The sequence below is a fragment of the Balaenoptera physalus genome (genome assembly GCF_965194825.1).
Source record: "Balaenoptera physalus genome assembly, chromosome: 1".
Classification (NCBI taxonomy): domain Eukaryota; kingdom Metazoa; phylum Chordata; class Mammalia; order Artiodactyla; family Balaenopteridae; genus Balaenoptera; species Balaenoptera physalus.
The window spans coordinates 80,718,316-80,732,253 of NC_138882.1; the positions used below are offsets into that span (position 1 = coordinate 80,718,316).

Sequence of the window (13,938 nt, forward strand, 5' to 3'; positions counted from 1 at the left end):
TGCATTCAAAATTTACTCATTCTTTAGGAACAAGTTCAAGTACTACCTTAGACATGAAATCTGCTCTGATCCTCCACCGAGAATAACCTCTCCCTAAACTAAAAGCCAGTATCACTTTGCTTAGCACATTATTAATAGTAGCAGCTGACATTTATTGGAAGATTATTATGATCCAGTTATTGCACTAAATTATTTACATGTATGACCCTGTTTAGTCAGCAACACAAAACTACAAAGTTACAACCATTTTACAGGTGAGGACTTTGAAGCTGAGAAGGATTAAATAATTTACCCAGGGTCACACTGTAAGTGGCAGAATCTGTATTCAAACTCCTTCCTGACAACTGTGTGAATTCATTCCACCTTTACTTATCCCTAGAAATGTCTGGTACCGTGCATGACATATTGTGAGTGGAAAGTAAAATAGGCAGGATAGAGAGTTCCACCATAGATTCTAAAGAGTAGTATCCATACTAGGGAGTGACCCAAGTGAGGAGGTCCTTACACCCAAGATTAGGAGGCCATTAGAGAGCAACAGCTATTATTGAGGAAAATAGGAAATAAATATATTTTCTGAAATAGAAGTTACCCAACTAGAAGAGCCAATTAAAAAGAAGAGGCCAAAGTAATAATGAGCCAGAGATAAAGAAGACAACTACATAAAAAGATTAAAGACACCTTTTGGGAGAGAAAAAATAATAATAACTGACCTCTTCATTTAGGAAAGCATTCAAACTGATTTGCCAACCTGATAGTCACTGAGTTTCAGATCTTGGAAGAACATTATTGGTCAGATAATCTAATTATGTAATGATTTTAGAAATCTCTACAGTATCCCTGGCAGGGCCCCAGTCAGCCCTGTTTTGAACTTGGGCACTTGAAACTCCCCTCATCTTGTTCAGCTCAGTTAGAGAATTCTTAATGAGCTGGGTTTCAGGAACTAAGCATGGTGTATGGGAGGCTGAAAGTGAAAATTTAGATTCTGAGATCAGTGTGAGTTAAGCATAGTAACAAGAGCAGGAAGCCCTGCATCTGCATTCCCCAGAAGCCCTGGGGGGGCATGCAAGAGACAGGATGGGGCTCTCTCGGGGAATTGGAGGTGGGGTAGCTTTGGCCTAAAGCCCTGAATATCTGGCCCATTGGCCTGGGTTTCTGGGGTATGTCCAGCCTACATAGAGGAGACTGTCCCATTAGGGTAGCCTTCATCCTTTACCCAGCAACCTCCCTCGGAAAGCATTTCTCAGGGCTGTCTGCACAGCCCGATTTCTTAGACTATTATCAGTGGGATTGAGGAGGGAAGTCACCACAGGATAGATGACAGCAATAAGCTGGTCCCGCTCAAGAGAGTAACTGGCTTTGGGTCTCAGGTACATGAAGGAGGCACAGCCATAGTGAACAATGACCACTGTGAGGTGTGAGGGGCAAGTAGAGAAGGCCTTCTTCCTCCCCTCATTGGAGGGGATCCTCAGGATTGCTGTCAGGATGCAGGTGTAGGAGATAGTGATGAAGGAGAAGGAGACCAGGATGACCAACAGGCTGAGGGTAAGGATCCCTAGCTCACTCAGGCCTGTATCTCTACAAGCCAGGCTCAGCACTGGCAGCGTGTCACAAAAAAAGTGCTGGATCTCATGGGAGATGCAAACGGAAGGTGGAAAATGACCAGTGTCATTCCCATCCCAAAGAGATACCCACTCAAGAAGGAGGTGCCAACCCGGCTGGCATAGTGTAGTGGGGCACAGATGGCTACATATCTGTCAAAGCCCATGACAGCCAGGAGGAAGCAGGTGGTACAGGCCCACGAAGCAGAGAAGAACATTTGGACAGCACAGACCACATAGGATATGGCCTGCCCGCCCCTGACCAGACCGGAAAGCATCCTAGGGATAATGCCCAAGGTATAGCAGGTCTCAGAGAAAGGTAGGAAGGAAAGGAAGAGGTACATGGGGGTGTGCAGATGGCTGTCGAGCCTGATGACTATGATAATGAAGACATTGTTGGTCAGGGTGAAAAGATACAGGGAGACGAACAATGCGAAGAGCAGGAGTTGCAGTTTCCCAAAGATGGAGGAGCCAAGGAATACAAAGCCCCTGCAGAAGGTTGCATTGGTTTGCTCCATTCTGAGTGACATCCCTGATAGATTTGATTCTTTCCACCTTGCCAGAAGATGCCTTGTTTCTTTAGAAGGCAAGATGAGGTGGATTCTCATTTCTTTGTACCTGTTGTAACTCAAAAAGAAAGCTCTTTTTTAGACAGCAATAAACTTCAGAAATACACTTATTAGACACACGGATGTATGGATCTATTCTCACATGTGTATATGTGCATACATGAATACAAATATACACAATATGCACATATGTGCACATACATACATGACTACACATATGCAGGCTCATATATACATGCATACCCATGCAAAGCACTCACACATAATTATGCACATTTTACACATTCAAAACTCTGCACTGCACATTTACCATTAATATTACATTAATGGTAATATTACATTACCATTACAGTGCACATACATTGTAAATGCATATATATTCAGAGAGCACATACATATGTAGATATGTACAACACACATACATTCATACCAACCTCATACATAACACTGCCACATAATACACATGTGGACACAGACATGTTGCCTGTTAGAACTTGAGGTTGGGTGGATTGATGGATATTATTTTATAGACTAAGCAACAGAGCCAAGATGGTAAAGTGACTTTCTTGAAGTCATAGAAAGCCAAGACCAGAGAAAAAGTGCCTTGAGTCCTAATCTAACATTATTTCCCCCAAACAATGATGACTCTTCTCAGACACTGTAGGACAGTAACATGAATACAGAATAAGACACAGTTTGCTCAACAATAATCTCTTGTATCTATAACACCCGTTCCACAAGCCCTTTTTCATGTGAGTCTATGCAGAGCACTGAAGGAAAAGTCAGAGCTCAGGGCAAGTTGCATATCCCTTAGCCAAAGATCAGCTGTCAGGCTCCACTGTCCCTGAGAGATTAGGCAAAAGAGGATTCTCCACTCACCTGAAGAGGCTCATAGTGAGGGCTAGTCCTGCCTTTCAGCATCCATGTACTAGACTGACCCACTGCCTGTGGGAGAAGGGACCTGAGATCCAGCTCAGAAACTCCTATTCTGAACAGAGTGATGTTCCCAAATGATAACAGGGAATCTTCCAAACCCCTATGCCCATGTGGTGAATCATATCTACTTCCATCAAAACAGCTTCTCTCTCTGAAGATTCTCCAGTCCCAGTGGGCCATGTTTCAGGAAGTAATCTATTTGTGCTTCTCATTGAATAGAAATATTCTTCTGGGAAAAACAGAAAAGGAAATGTGAACAAAGGGATACTAAGATTGTGATTCAAACAATAATTTATATATCTATTTTGCATCAAACATTGTATCATTTTCTTTTTTTTTTCTGAAAGAGATTTTATTTAAAGAAAACAGAAACAAATTTATACACTTAACACATCAAACATTTTTTTCTCATTTTATTTTTTTATTTTAATTTTTTAATTAATATTTGTTGGAGTATAGTTTATTTACAATATTGTGTTAGTTTCTGCTGTACAGTAAAGTGAATCAGTTATATATATACATATATCAACTCTTTTTTTAGCTTCTTTCCCCATAGAGGTCATTACAGAGTATTGAGTAGAGTTCCCTGTGCTACACAGTAGGTACTTACTAGTTATCTATTTCATACACAGTAGTGTGTATATGTCAATCCCGGTCTCCCAATTTATCCCTACACCCCTTACCCCCTGGTAACCATAGGTTTGTTTTCTACATCAGTAACTCTATTTCTATTTAGTGGACAAGTTCATTTGTACCCTTTTATTTTTTAGATTCCACATATGAGTGATATCATATATTTGTCTTTCCCTGTCTGACTTACTTCACTCAATATGACAAACTCTAGGTTCACCCACGTTGCTGCAAATGACATTATTTTGTTATTTTCTTATGGCTGAGTAATATTCCATTGTGTATATGTACCACATCTTCTTTATCCATTCCTCTGTTGATGGACATTTAGGTTGCTTCCATATCCTGGCTATTGTAAATAGTGCCACAATGAACATTGGGGTGCATGTATCTTTTCGACTATGGTTTCCTTCAGATATATGCCCAGCACTGGGATTCCTGGATCATATGGTAGTTCAATTTTTAGTTTTGTAAGGACCCACCATACTGTTCTCCATAGTGGTTGTACCAATTTACTTTCCCACCAACAGTGTAGGAGGGTTCTGTTTTCTCCACACCCTCTGCAGCATTTACTGTCTGTAGATTTTTTTTTAATTTATTATTTTTTTTAATTTTTGAATTTTATTTAATTTATTTTTTTACACAGCAGGTCCTTATTAGTCATCAATTTTATACACATCAGTGTATACATTAAACATGTCAATCCCAATCGCCCAATTCATCACACCACCACCACAAGCCCCCCCGCCGCTTTCCCTCCTTGGTGTCCATACGTTTGATCTCGACATATGTGTCTCAATTTCTGCCCTGCAAACCAGTTCATCTGTACCACTTTTCTAGGTTCCACATATATGCGTTAATATACAATATTTGTTTTCCTCTTTCTGACTTACTTCACTCTGTATGACAGTCTCTAGATCCATCCACGTCTCTACAAATGACCCAGTTTCGTTCCTTTTTATGGCTGAGTAATATTCCATTGTATATATGTACCACATCTTCTTTATCCATTTGTCTGTCGATGGGCATTTAGGTTGCTTCCAGGACCTGGCTATTGTAAATAGTGCTGCTATGAACATTGGGGTGCTTGTGTCTTTTTGAATTATGGTTTTCTGTGAGTATATGCCAAGTAGTGAGATTGCTGGGTCATATGGTAATTCTATTTTTAGTTTTTTAAGGAACCTCCATTCTGTTCTCCATAGTGGCTGAATCAATTTACATTACCACCAACAGTGCAAGAGGGTTCCCTTTTCTCCACACCCTCTCCAGCATTTCTTGTTTGTAGATTTTCTGATGATGACCATTCTAACCAGTGTGAGGTGATAACTCATTGTAGTTTTGATTTACATTTCTCTAATAATTAGTGATGTTGAGCAGCTTTTCATGTGCTTCTTGGCAATCTGTATGTCTTCTTTGGAGAAATGTCTATTTAGGTCTTCTGCCCATTTTGGGATTGGGTTGTCTGTTTTTTTAATATTGAGCTGCATGAGCTGTTTATATATTTTGGAGATTAATCCTTTGTCAGTTGCTTCATTTGCAAATATTTTCTGCCATTCTGAGGGTTGTCTTTTTGTCTTGTTTATGGTTTCCTTTGCTGTGCAAAAGCTTTTAAGTTTCATTAGGTGCCATTTGTTTATTTGTGTTTTTATTTCCATTTCTCTAGGAGGGGGATCAAAAAGGATCTTGCTGTGATTTATGTCATAGAGTGTTCTGCCTATGTTTTCCTCTAAGAGTTTGATAGTGTCTGGCCTTACACTTAGGTCTTTAATCCATTTTAAGCTTATTTTTGTGTATGGTGTCAGGGAGTGTTCTAATTTCATGCTTTTACATGTAGCTGTCCAGTTTTCCCAGCACCACTTATTGAAGAGGCTGTCTTTGATGTTCAACGTTTTGGTGAGTCACGATTCTCTGGTTTTTCATATCATTAACTTAATAGTCATTTCCATATATGGCCTTTATTATGTTGAGGCAGGTTCCCTCTATGACTACTTTCTGCAGAGTTTTTATCATAAGTGGTTGTTGAATTTTGTCAAAAGCTTTTTCTGCATCTACTGAGATGATCATATGGTTTTTATTCTTCAGTTTGTTAATATGGTGTATCACATTGATTGATATGTGTATACTGAAGAGTCCTTGTACCCCTGGGATAAATCCCACTTGATCCTGATGTATGATCCTTTTAATGTGTTGCTGGATTTGGTTTGCTAGTATTTTGTTGAGGATTTTTGCATCTATGTTCATCAGTGATATTGGTCTGTAGTTTTCTTTTTTTATGACATCTTTGTCTGGTTTTGGTATCAGGGTGATGGTGGCCTCGTAGAATGAGCTTGGGAGTGTTCCTTCCTCTGCAATTTTTTGGGAAGAGTTTAAAGAGTCATTTGCTGCAATATGATGGACTTAGATATTATCATACTGAGTGAAGTAACTCAGACACAGAAACACAAATATCATATGATATCACTTATATGTGGAATCTAAAAAAGAAAGGGTACAAATGAACTTATTTACAAAACAAAAGTAGTGTCACAGGTGTAGAAAACAAATTTATGGTTACCAGGGGATAAGCAGGGAGAGGGATAAATTGGGAGACTGGGACTGACATATACACATTGTTATAGATAACTAACAGATAAAATAGATAACTAATAAGAACCTGCTGTATAGCACAGGGAACTCTACTCAATACTCTGTAGTGACCTATATGAGAAAAGAATCTAAAAAAAAAAAAGAGTGATTATATGTATAACTGATTTCACTGTGCTGTATACCTGAAATGAACACAAATTTGTAAATCAACTATACTCCAATAAAAATTTTAAAAAATAAATAAAAGCTTTTAATGTGGAATATAAGGACAAAGAAGCAAACAAAATAAATGAACAAACCAATCCAAACAAAATAAACACATAGATATCTAAAACAGAGTAATGGTTACCAGAGGAGAAGCATCTGGGGAGAGGGAAAAGGGTAAATGGGATCAACTATATGGTGATGAATGGAAACTAAAATTTTGGTGGTTACCACACTATAGTATATACAGAACTGGACATATAAAGTTGTGCACATTAAATTTAATAATGTTATAAACCAATGATTCCTCATTATCTCAATAAAAAGTAAATTGAAAAATTAAAATAATAAAAGTTTGAAATAGATTATTAGTGTTAGACCATTTGCATCTGCTCTTTGGACAATTAAATTATATTAAGCTGAAGATGTTGTTTTCTCTGGAAAATTAGGTTTTTCTCTTAAGTGCTCATGTTTATGAAATTTTGAAAACACATACCATCCATCAGCTGGCAAAGAAATTCATTTCTCTGCAAAACACTTCCTTCTATTTCTGATGAAAAATCTGTACTTAATTGTTTTTCACTATAGGTAAAATGTCTTTTTTTTTTCAGCGATCTCAAGATTATTCCTTTATCTTTAGTTTTCAGAAGTTTGACTATTTGTATCTTGGTGTGGATTTCTTTGGGGTTTTCCTGTTTGGTGTTCACTCAGCAATGAGGGGAGCTAATTACCAACCTTCAGGGATTCTAGTTCCCTACTTACCCTTCTCTGACATCATCCCAGAGAAGATGTTAGGGCACCTTGTTACAGCCTCATAAGCGTGGAAATTCAAGCTCCCTACTGTATTTGGTATGGGTGCAGGTGGTGTTAGAGTATTTTCTATGGTATTTATCTGTAGTAAAATGGTACTTCTCTAAGTAATAGTTTTTCTTCTGTCTTAATAGGCAGCCGCTTTTCTGGTCCTTTGACTAGAAGGAGCAGGGCTTTTTTGTTTGTTTGTTTTTGTTGGGAAAGCATCTGTGTTGATTTCAGAGACTTCTTCTATGTGTTTTAGATATAATGCCCAGTTTTTAGTTGTACTAAGTGGGAGGAATGAGGAAAAGTATTCCTACTTCATCCTCTGGAAGCAGAGGTCCTATTTTTGTCAGATAAGTTTTATCACAGAGAGTTTCCTAAATAGAATGAGTGAAATCTGTTAACTCAAACATTTTTGAATATTAGGGAAATAGAGGAATAGATCTATAGATAGCTGAAGTATGTTATAAGCTAAAGATTTTAATAAAAAGTCTACTGAACAAGGTGATTGAAATCAATAGTATTTATATTTCCCCCAAACTTCTGAATATAGAAAAGTTTGTCAAAGTGTTTATAAGTAATAGATAAACAATTATAACTGACAATCACTTGATAATAAATGGAAAATCCTTTCATGATAAGATTTTCAGAAATTGAAAAGTTGAATGTTAACGATAGGCAATAATTTTTTTTGCAAGCCCAGTAGATTTCACATCATTGTTTTTAAAAAACAATAGAAAAAAAGAAGTAATAATATTGTCCTCCAATAAATTATTAAAACTCACTTTTAATGATGGACCATTAGGCTACTAATGAAATATAACTTAGAAGGAATTCAGAGAATTAAGCTGCATTTATTTTTTTGAAAACTGGAATAAAAATAATCCTGATCAATCTTGTTTTAGCAAAAAGAAATATTATTCATGGATATATTAGATATATCTATTGAACATATCTAATAAATATATTATAATGAATAATATTATTTATTCATTATAATAAATATAATGAATACATATTATCCATTAGATATATATTAGATATAGATTAATTTTTGAAGCATCTCTTATTCATGGATAATTTTCTATCAAATTTTTATTTACATTTATTCAAATTTTCTTTTACCAAAAATATATTAAAAGATTAAAAAATCAACCTGTAAATATGTTGTTGCAGAGAAGTTTGATAAGATGATCAGTTAGAAACTTATAAGTATATATATGTATATATATAAACATATATCAGCAAAGTTCATAGAGAAAATAAAAGCTATGTTTTAAATGTAAGATGCAAGGTAACAAATTACTATTGCATTTAAATTCCATTATTTTTTTTTTAAAAAAAGAACTACTGAAGTATATTAAAATATCAATATATGCAATGTAAGGGAATATTTTATGTGGGTAGATTATTTATCTCCCCTTACTAAGAATGGACAACTCCCAATATAAAGGACATTTTCCAAAGAGATCTTAAATGACTTGATGCAGTGGGAAGAGGAGACTGGCTTGGCATTTTTATGAGGACTAGGGAGAGAATGCAGGGTGAGATTTCCCATGCAGAAGCTTTCCATGGTTGGAGCACTGGCCTTTTTTATCAGCTTGCCCAGATGTGTGGTAGAAGGGGAAGAGGAAGGGATATAACGGTTTATAAACTGTCAGAAAACCAAAATATGAAGTCAGGCTCTTTAATAAATTCTGCCAATATGGCACTGTCTTGATTAATGTAGCTATACAGTAGATGTTAATATCAGATGGAGTGATTACTTTCATTTTATTCTTCTTTTTCAAGAACTGTTGTAGATATTCAAGGGCTTGTGACTTTCCATATAAATTACAGATTAATTTTTTCTTTCTCTACAAAAACAAACAAACAAACAAAACCTTTCTGGGATTTTTGAAAGGCATTGTATTAAACCTATAATGAAGTTGGGAAACAATTTTGTTCTTCTTTTACTAGTTTCTGGAGATAGAACTTAGATTATTTATTTGAGACCTTTCTTCTCTAATGTAAGCAGTTATTGCTATAAATGTACTTTTCAGTACTGCTTTAGCTGCATCCCACAAATTTTAAGTTGTAATTTCATTTTGATTCAGGTATATGTATTGTTTTTATTTTCTTTGAGACCTCCTCTATGACCCATGGATTGTTTAGAAATTTTTTTCACATGTTCATAAATTTTCCTATAGTCTTTCTGCTGTTGATTTCTAACTGATTCTATCAGGTTGGAGAACCATAATAAATTCTGTACAGTTTCATCCCTTTAATTTTTTGATCTTGTGGTACAGGATATGGTTTATCTTCCTGTTAGATGTAGGATGGGCTACTTTCCAGGCCTTGCTGGCAATGCTACTTTAGACAGACAGGCAGGGCTTGCTGGTATGAAGTGGGGACTGAGTTAGAATTCCAGGTCTGCTGACACTACAGCTACAGGCAGAGTAGAGTCCCCACTGCCATTGACTATGTGTCTCTCTATTAAGTCCCTTCTGGTTTCCTGATCTTTTGGCAAGAGAGAACATATTTTTAGTATTTAATTTAATCTCCTTCCTCTTTTTTTTTTTTTTTTTTTTTTGCTCATGCCCATTGACAGCTTCAGGTCGAAGGTTACAAGGCTTTCCACATCCCAGTCTGAGATAAATGGGGGATAAAATAAAATATTTGGGGACTCACTGTGGTATATTCTTCAAGTCCTGAATTCCCCAGTCTATCCATATTCTCCTTTTCCCTTTTCAGAGTCATTTATTATTGTCTGTTGAATTATTTCCGGGTTATTTAGTTGTATTTAGAGGGGATAACAAATAAATTTAATATATAACATTTAGTCTGGGATATAAGCAAATTAAACTTTTTAAAAAATTGTCAAAAACTTCACCAAAATGCCCATATATTTTGTCATTTTTATATCACCAACAGAAGTGTATGAGTTACCATTTTCTAAATCTTCACTAATACTAGTATGGCCTTTTTTTTTTTTTAAATTTTTAGACATCTAATAGTTCTGTAGTAGAATCATATTGTACTTCTAATTTGTATATCCTAATGACTTATAAAGCTTAACATCTTTCCAGGTTCCCCTTAGTCATCCATATATATTCTTTAAGGGTTTTTAAAATCTCAGTGTCATTATATCTATGTATTGGTTTGGCCAAAAAGTTCATTAGGTTAATGAACACTTTGTTCAATAAAGTTCTTGGTGAACATGAAAAATGTGTCTTTTATTTTTACTTGAAACCGAAAGAACTTTTTGGCCAATCCAATATCTATATATCTATACTACTTTTGAAATATGTTTATTTAACAAATTTTATGTAGTCATTACATCAGTGGAAGTGTTGGACTACAACAAGATACTTTATCCCACCATGAACTAGAATACCAACATTTCTTGTTTTAGAAGTCTTCCCAACACTTCTCCATGGTACCTTCTCTGACCACTCTGGCTCATTTTCTCTTATCTTGTCTGACCACTGTTTGAGTTCTCAACACACTACAGGATAACTCACTTTCATTGGCTCTACCTTCACTCTGAAAATGAGTCCCCCTAAGACCAAGTTCCTCTGTCAAGTTTATGATTAACCTCTCTATCCATAACTTTATTCCCTTTCTTGTCCTGCACTTGTTCCCCCTCACAACTGAGGAATATCAGAGAAAATGGGGAGTTGTAATCAAGCAGGTCCCTATGGGGCCTTCCCTCCCCCGATGTCCTCGGCCTACATCTTATTTGTAGAAAAGCTTTAGTCTCCCAGACCTCCCCTGAGTCACAAAAGTCTGGTTCAATTGTTAATAATTGGAAGAATGTGAACACGTAGTAACAAAAACAGTAGTTGTTCCAGGAGAACTCGTAACACTAAACAATACATCAGCCACATAGCAGAGTTACACAACCTTTACTTTCTCCCTGGAGGACATAGATAACAGTGTCTGACATACATTCCTGAGTTGTTTTACGGATATTAAAACATCCACTGAGTGGAAGAAGTTAATTTCATGATGACATGAGCATGTAGCTCCCAATCTGCCTGGACCCTGAAGATTGATGAGGTGGTGTTAACCCCTGAGACACCACCCTGTTACCTCACCATCAAAAAATCAGAGAATCATTCATGAACTGATCACACACCCTGCAACTCTCTCCCTCAACTTGCCTTTAAAAATCCTTCCCTGAAATCCATTTGGGAGTTCAAATTTTTTTGAGCACTGCCACCAATTCTCCTTGCCTGGCCTTGTAATAAATGCTACACTTTCCTTCATCACACCCAAAGTCAGTACATTGGTTTTAGTGGGAATGGGTGAGCAGACCCAATTTGGGTCCATAACATTTCTTCCACCAAGGTATCCATCCCTGTAAGAAGATACTATTCCTAATACTTTTCTGAGTTCTCCCATAGTACAGTCTTTAAACACTGTAAGCTCTTAAATGATACCCAGGGAAGAATCAGTGATTAGAGGGAAAGTGTTTATAATGAGTGGAAAAGTGAATTGAATGAGCATTAGGGATGCAGGTTACTCCCCTCCCTGCCAAAACGAAACTTATGAAGTTGCAGGAAGCCTTGGTTATGGGCAGAATATGAATCCTGCAAGTTTTAAATCCCCAGAGATGACCAGAAGAGTTTTACAAGTTACATATTACACAAAGCCCTGCAACTAATGAGAAGAAATTACAAAGTTGAGAAAGAAAAATCTTTTACTCTCTCTGATGAAAGAAGAGAGAAGTCCCTGAAGGACTCCTAACCAGAACCAAGGCTCTAGAACTGAGGAACCTCAATCCCTGACGATTATCAGATACTATCTCTAAAAGAGTAGGTGGCAAGGCTCTAAGCCACTGCAATTTATTGAGTGTTGGGAACTAGCACATTGGCCTAGGCTCACACCTCATGTCTAAAAACTCTAGAGCCATAGAAAGCTGAACTACACAAAGTCAGGACCTCTTTTCTCACTTCCTAGGTGGGGAAACTTAGACCCAGGAGGTACAGGGACTTTCCCAATGTCACTAAATTAGGAGTGATAAAGTTAAGAATCCAGAGGCTTTGACCAGTGATTTTCATACTAAGTTGATCTTTGCCTCTTTTGAGTGAAGAACAAAGTATGCTTCCAACAATGTGAAGACTATTTTGGAAGAATATAACTGTAACACTGAATTGGCATTGGAACCCTGATAAAATACACAAGGTAGGAAACTGTTCTAGATGGTCTGACTCTCTTTTCATCATAACTAATTGTCACTATATTTTCTCCAAATTATCATTTCTCTTTACCTTTGGAAAGAGTGTGTATTTCTTTTGTCAGTAAATCCATATCCCAAATTAAATTTCAGAATAACTGACGTAGCGACAATTTCAGAGATAGCTGAGTGTAGGGTGCAGCATATATAATATAATAAATATAAATACATATTTATGATTATATGTGATAAATATAAATATATACATAAATAATATATAATTTCCCAATTTGGGGTACTTAGTTAATCCTTAGTGTCACAATCCATATAGTTGCATTATTACGTATTTACTGTGAAGAGTCATGAGACTTTACAAACTTTAGTGTGTAAATTGCTTTACTGATGGAATTTTTCAAATAGCTTAGTGAGAGACAAAGGGGCATATTAGAATTCAGTATTTCTTGACAGGGAGATAAATTCTTTTGAAGCAGTCCAGAATGCTTCAGAAAGCTGTTTATAGGGGAAAGTGAAACAGTAATTTGCAAGCATAGATTTGGGTACCAAGGAGACTCACACTGAGTTTGGATACTAGGCGGCTTACCTAAAAGGCTGTATTGATGAAGCCCATGGATCAATTCAACACTGTCCAACATAATATATGCTTAGGAAAACAGTCAGAGGAATACTCTAGTCTTCTCTTTGGGAGATAATTACAGATAAGAAGCTGTGGTTACAGTGAGAGAGGGAAACAGGGATGGAGAAAGACTTCACAGGAAAAATTAGGTCATGTGACTCATGTGTGACTATGAAAGAACAAAAGTCTTGTCAGGTCTAAGAGGACAAATAATCAAAGAGATCTATACGGTAGAGTCAGTAGGTTGTGAAATATTTCTGGAAACATTTATAATTTAAACCATTTTCCTAGTGCTTCTTCTGACTCACAGTGACTAGCTAGATTCTCCCTTGAGAATGCTTTTTTTTTTAATTTAATTTTAATTTTATATGGAGTATAGTTGATTTACAATATTGTGTTAGTTTCAGGTGTACAACTAAGTTATTCAGTTATAAATATACATATATCCATTCTTTTTCAGATTCTTTTCCCATAAAGTTTATTACAGAATACTGAGTTAACTGTATTATACAGTAGGTCCTTGTTGATCATCTATTTTATATATAGTAGTGTGTATATATTAATCCCAAACTCCTAATTTATTCCTCCCCCCCTCACATTTCCCCTTTGGTAGCCATAAGTTTGTTTTTGAAGTCTGGAGTCTGCTTGGTTTTGTAAAAAAGTTCATTTGTATCATTTATTTTTCGATTCCACATATAAGTGATATCATATGATATTTGTCTTTGTCTGACTTACTTCATTAGTCTGGTAATCTCTTGGTCCATCCATGCTCTTGCAAATGGCATTATTTCATTCTTTTTGTGGCTGAGTAGTATTCCATTGTAT

General features: G+C 36.3%; 2 protein-coding genes across 2 annotated transcripts in view; both read right to left on the reverse strand.

Moving 5' to 3' along the window:
* LOC309654817 (uncharacterized protein) overlaps positions 1 to 13,938 on the reverse strand; it is a gene marked incomplete at its 5' end in the record, with an annotated part of 165,772 nt that overhangs the window by 105,643 nt on the left and 46,191 nt on the right. The window lies entirely within an intron of this gene.
* On the reverse strand, positions 1,203 to 5,514 carry OR10Z1 (olfactory receptor family 10 subfamily Z member 1; the record flags this gene model as incomplete). The annotated part of the gene is given in 2 exon segments (XM_082425295.1): positions 1,203 to 1,648; positions 1,651 to 5,514. Coding segments are annotated over 2 exon segments (1,002 nt in total). The 5' UTR covers positions 2,207 to 5,514.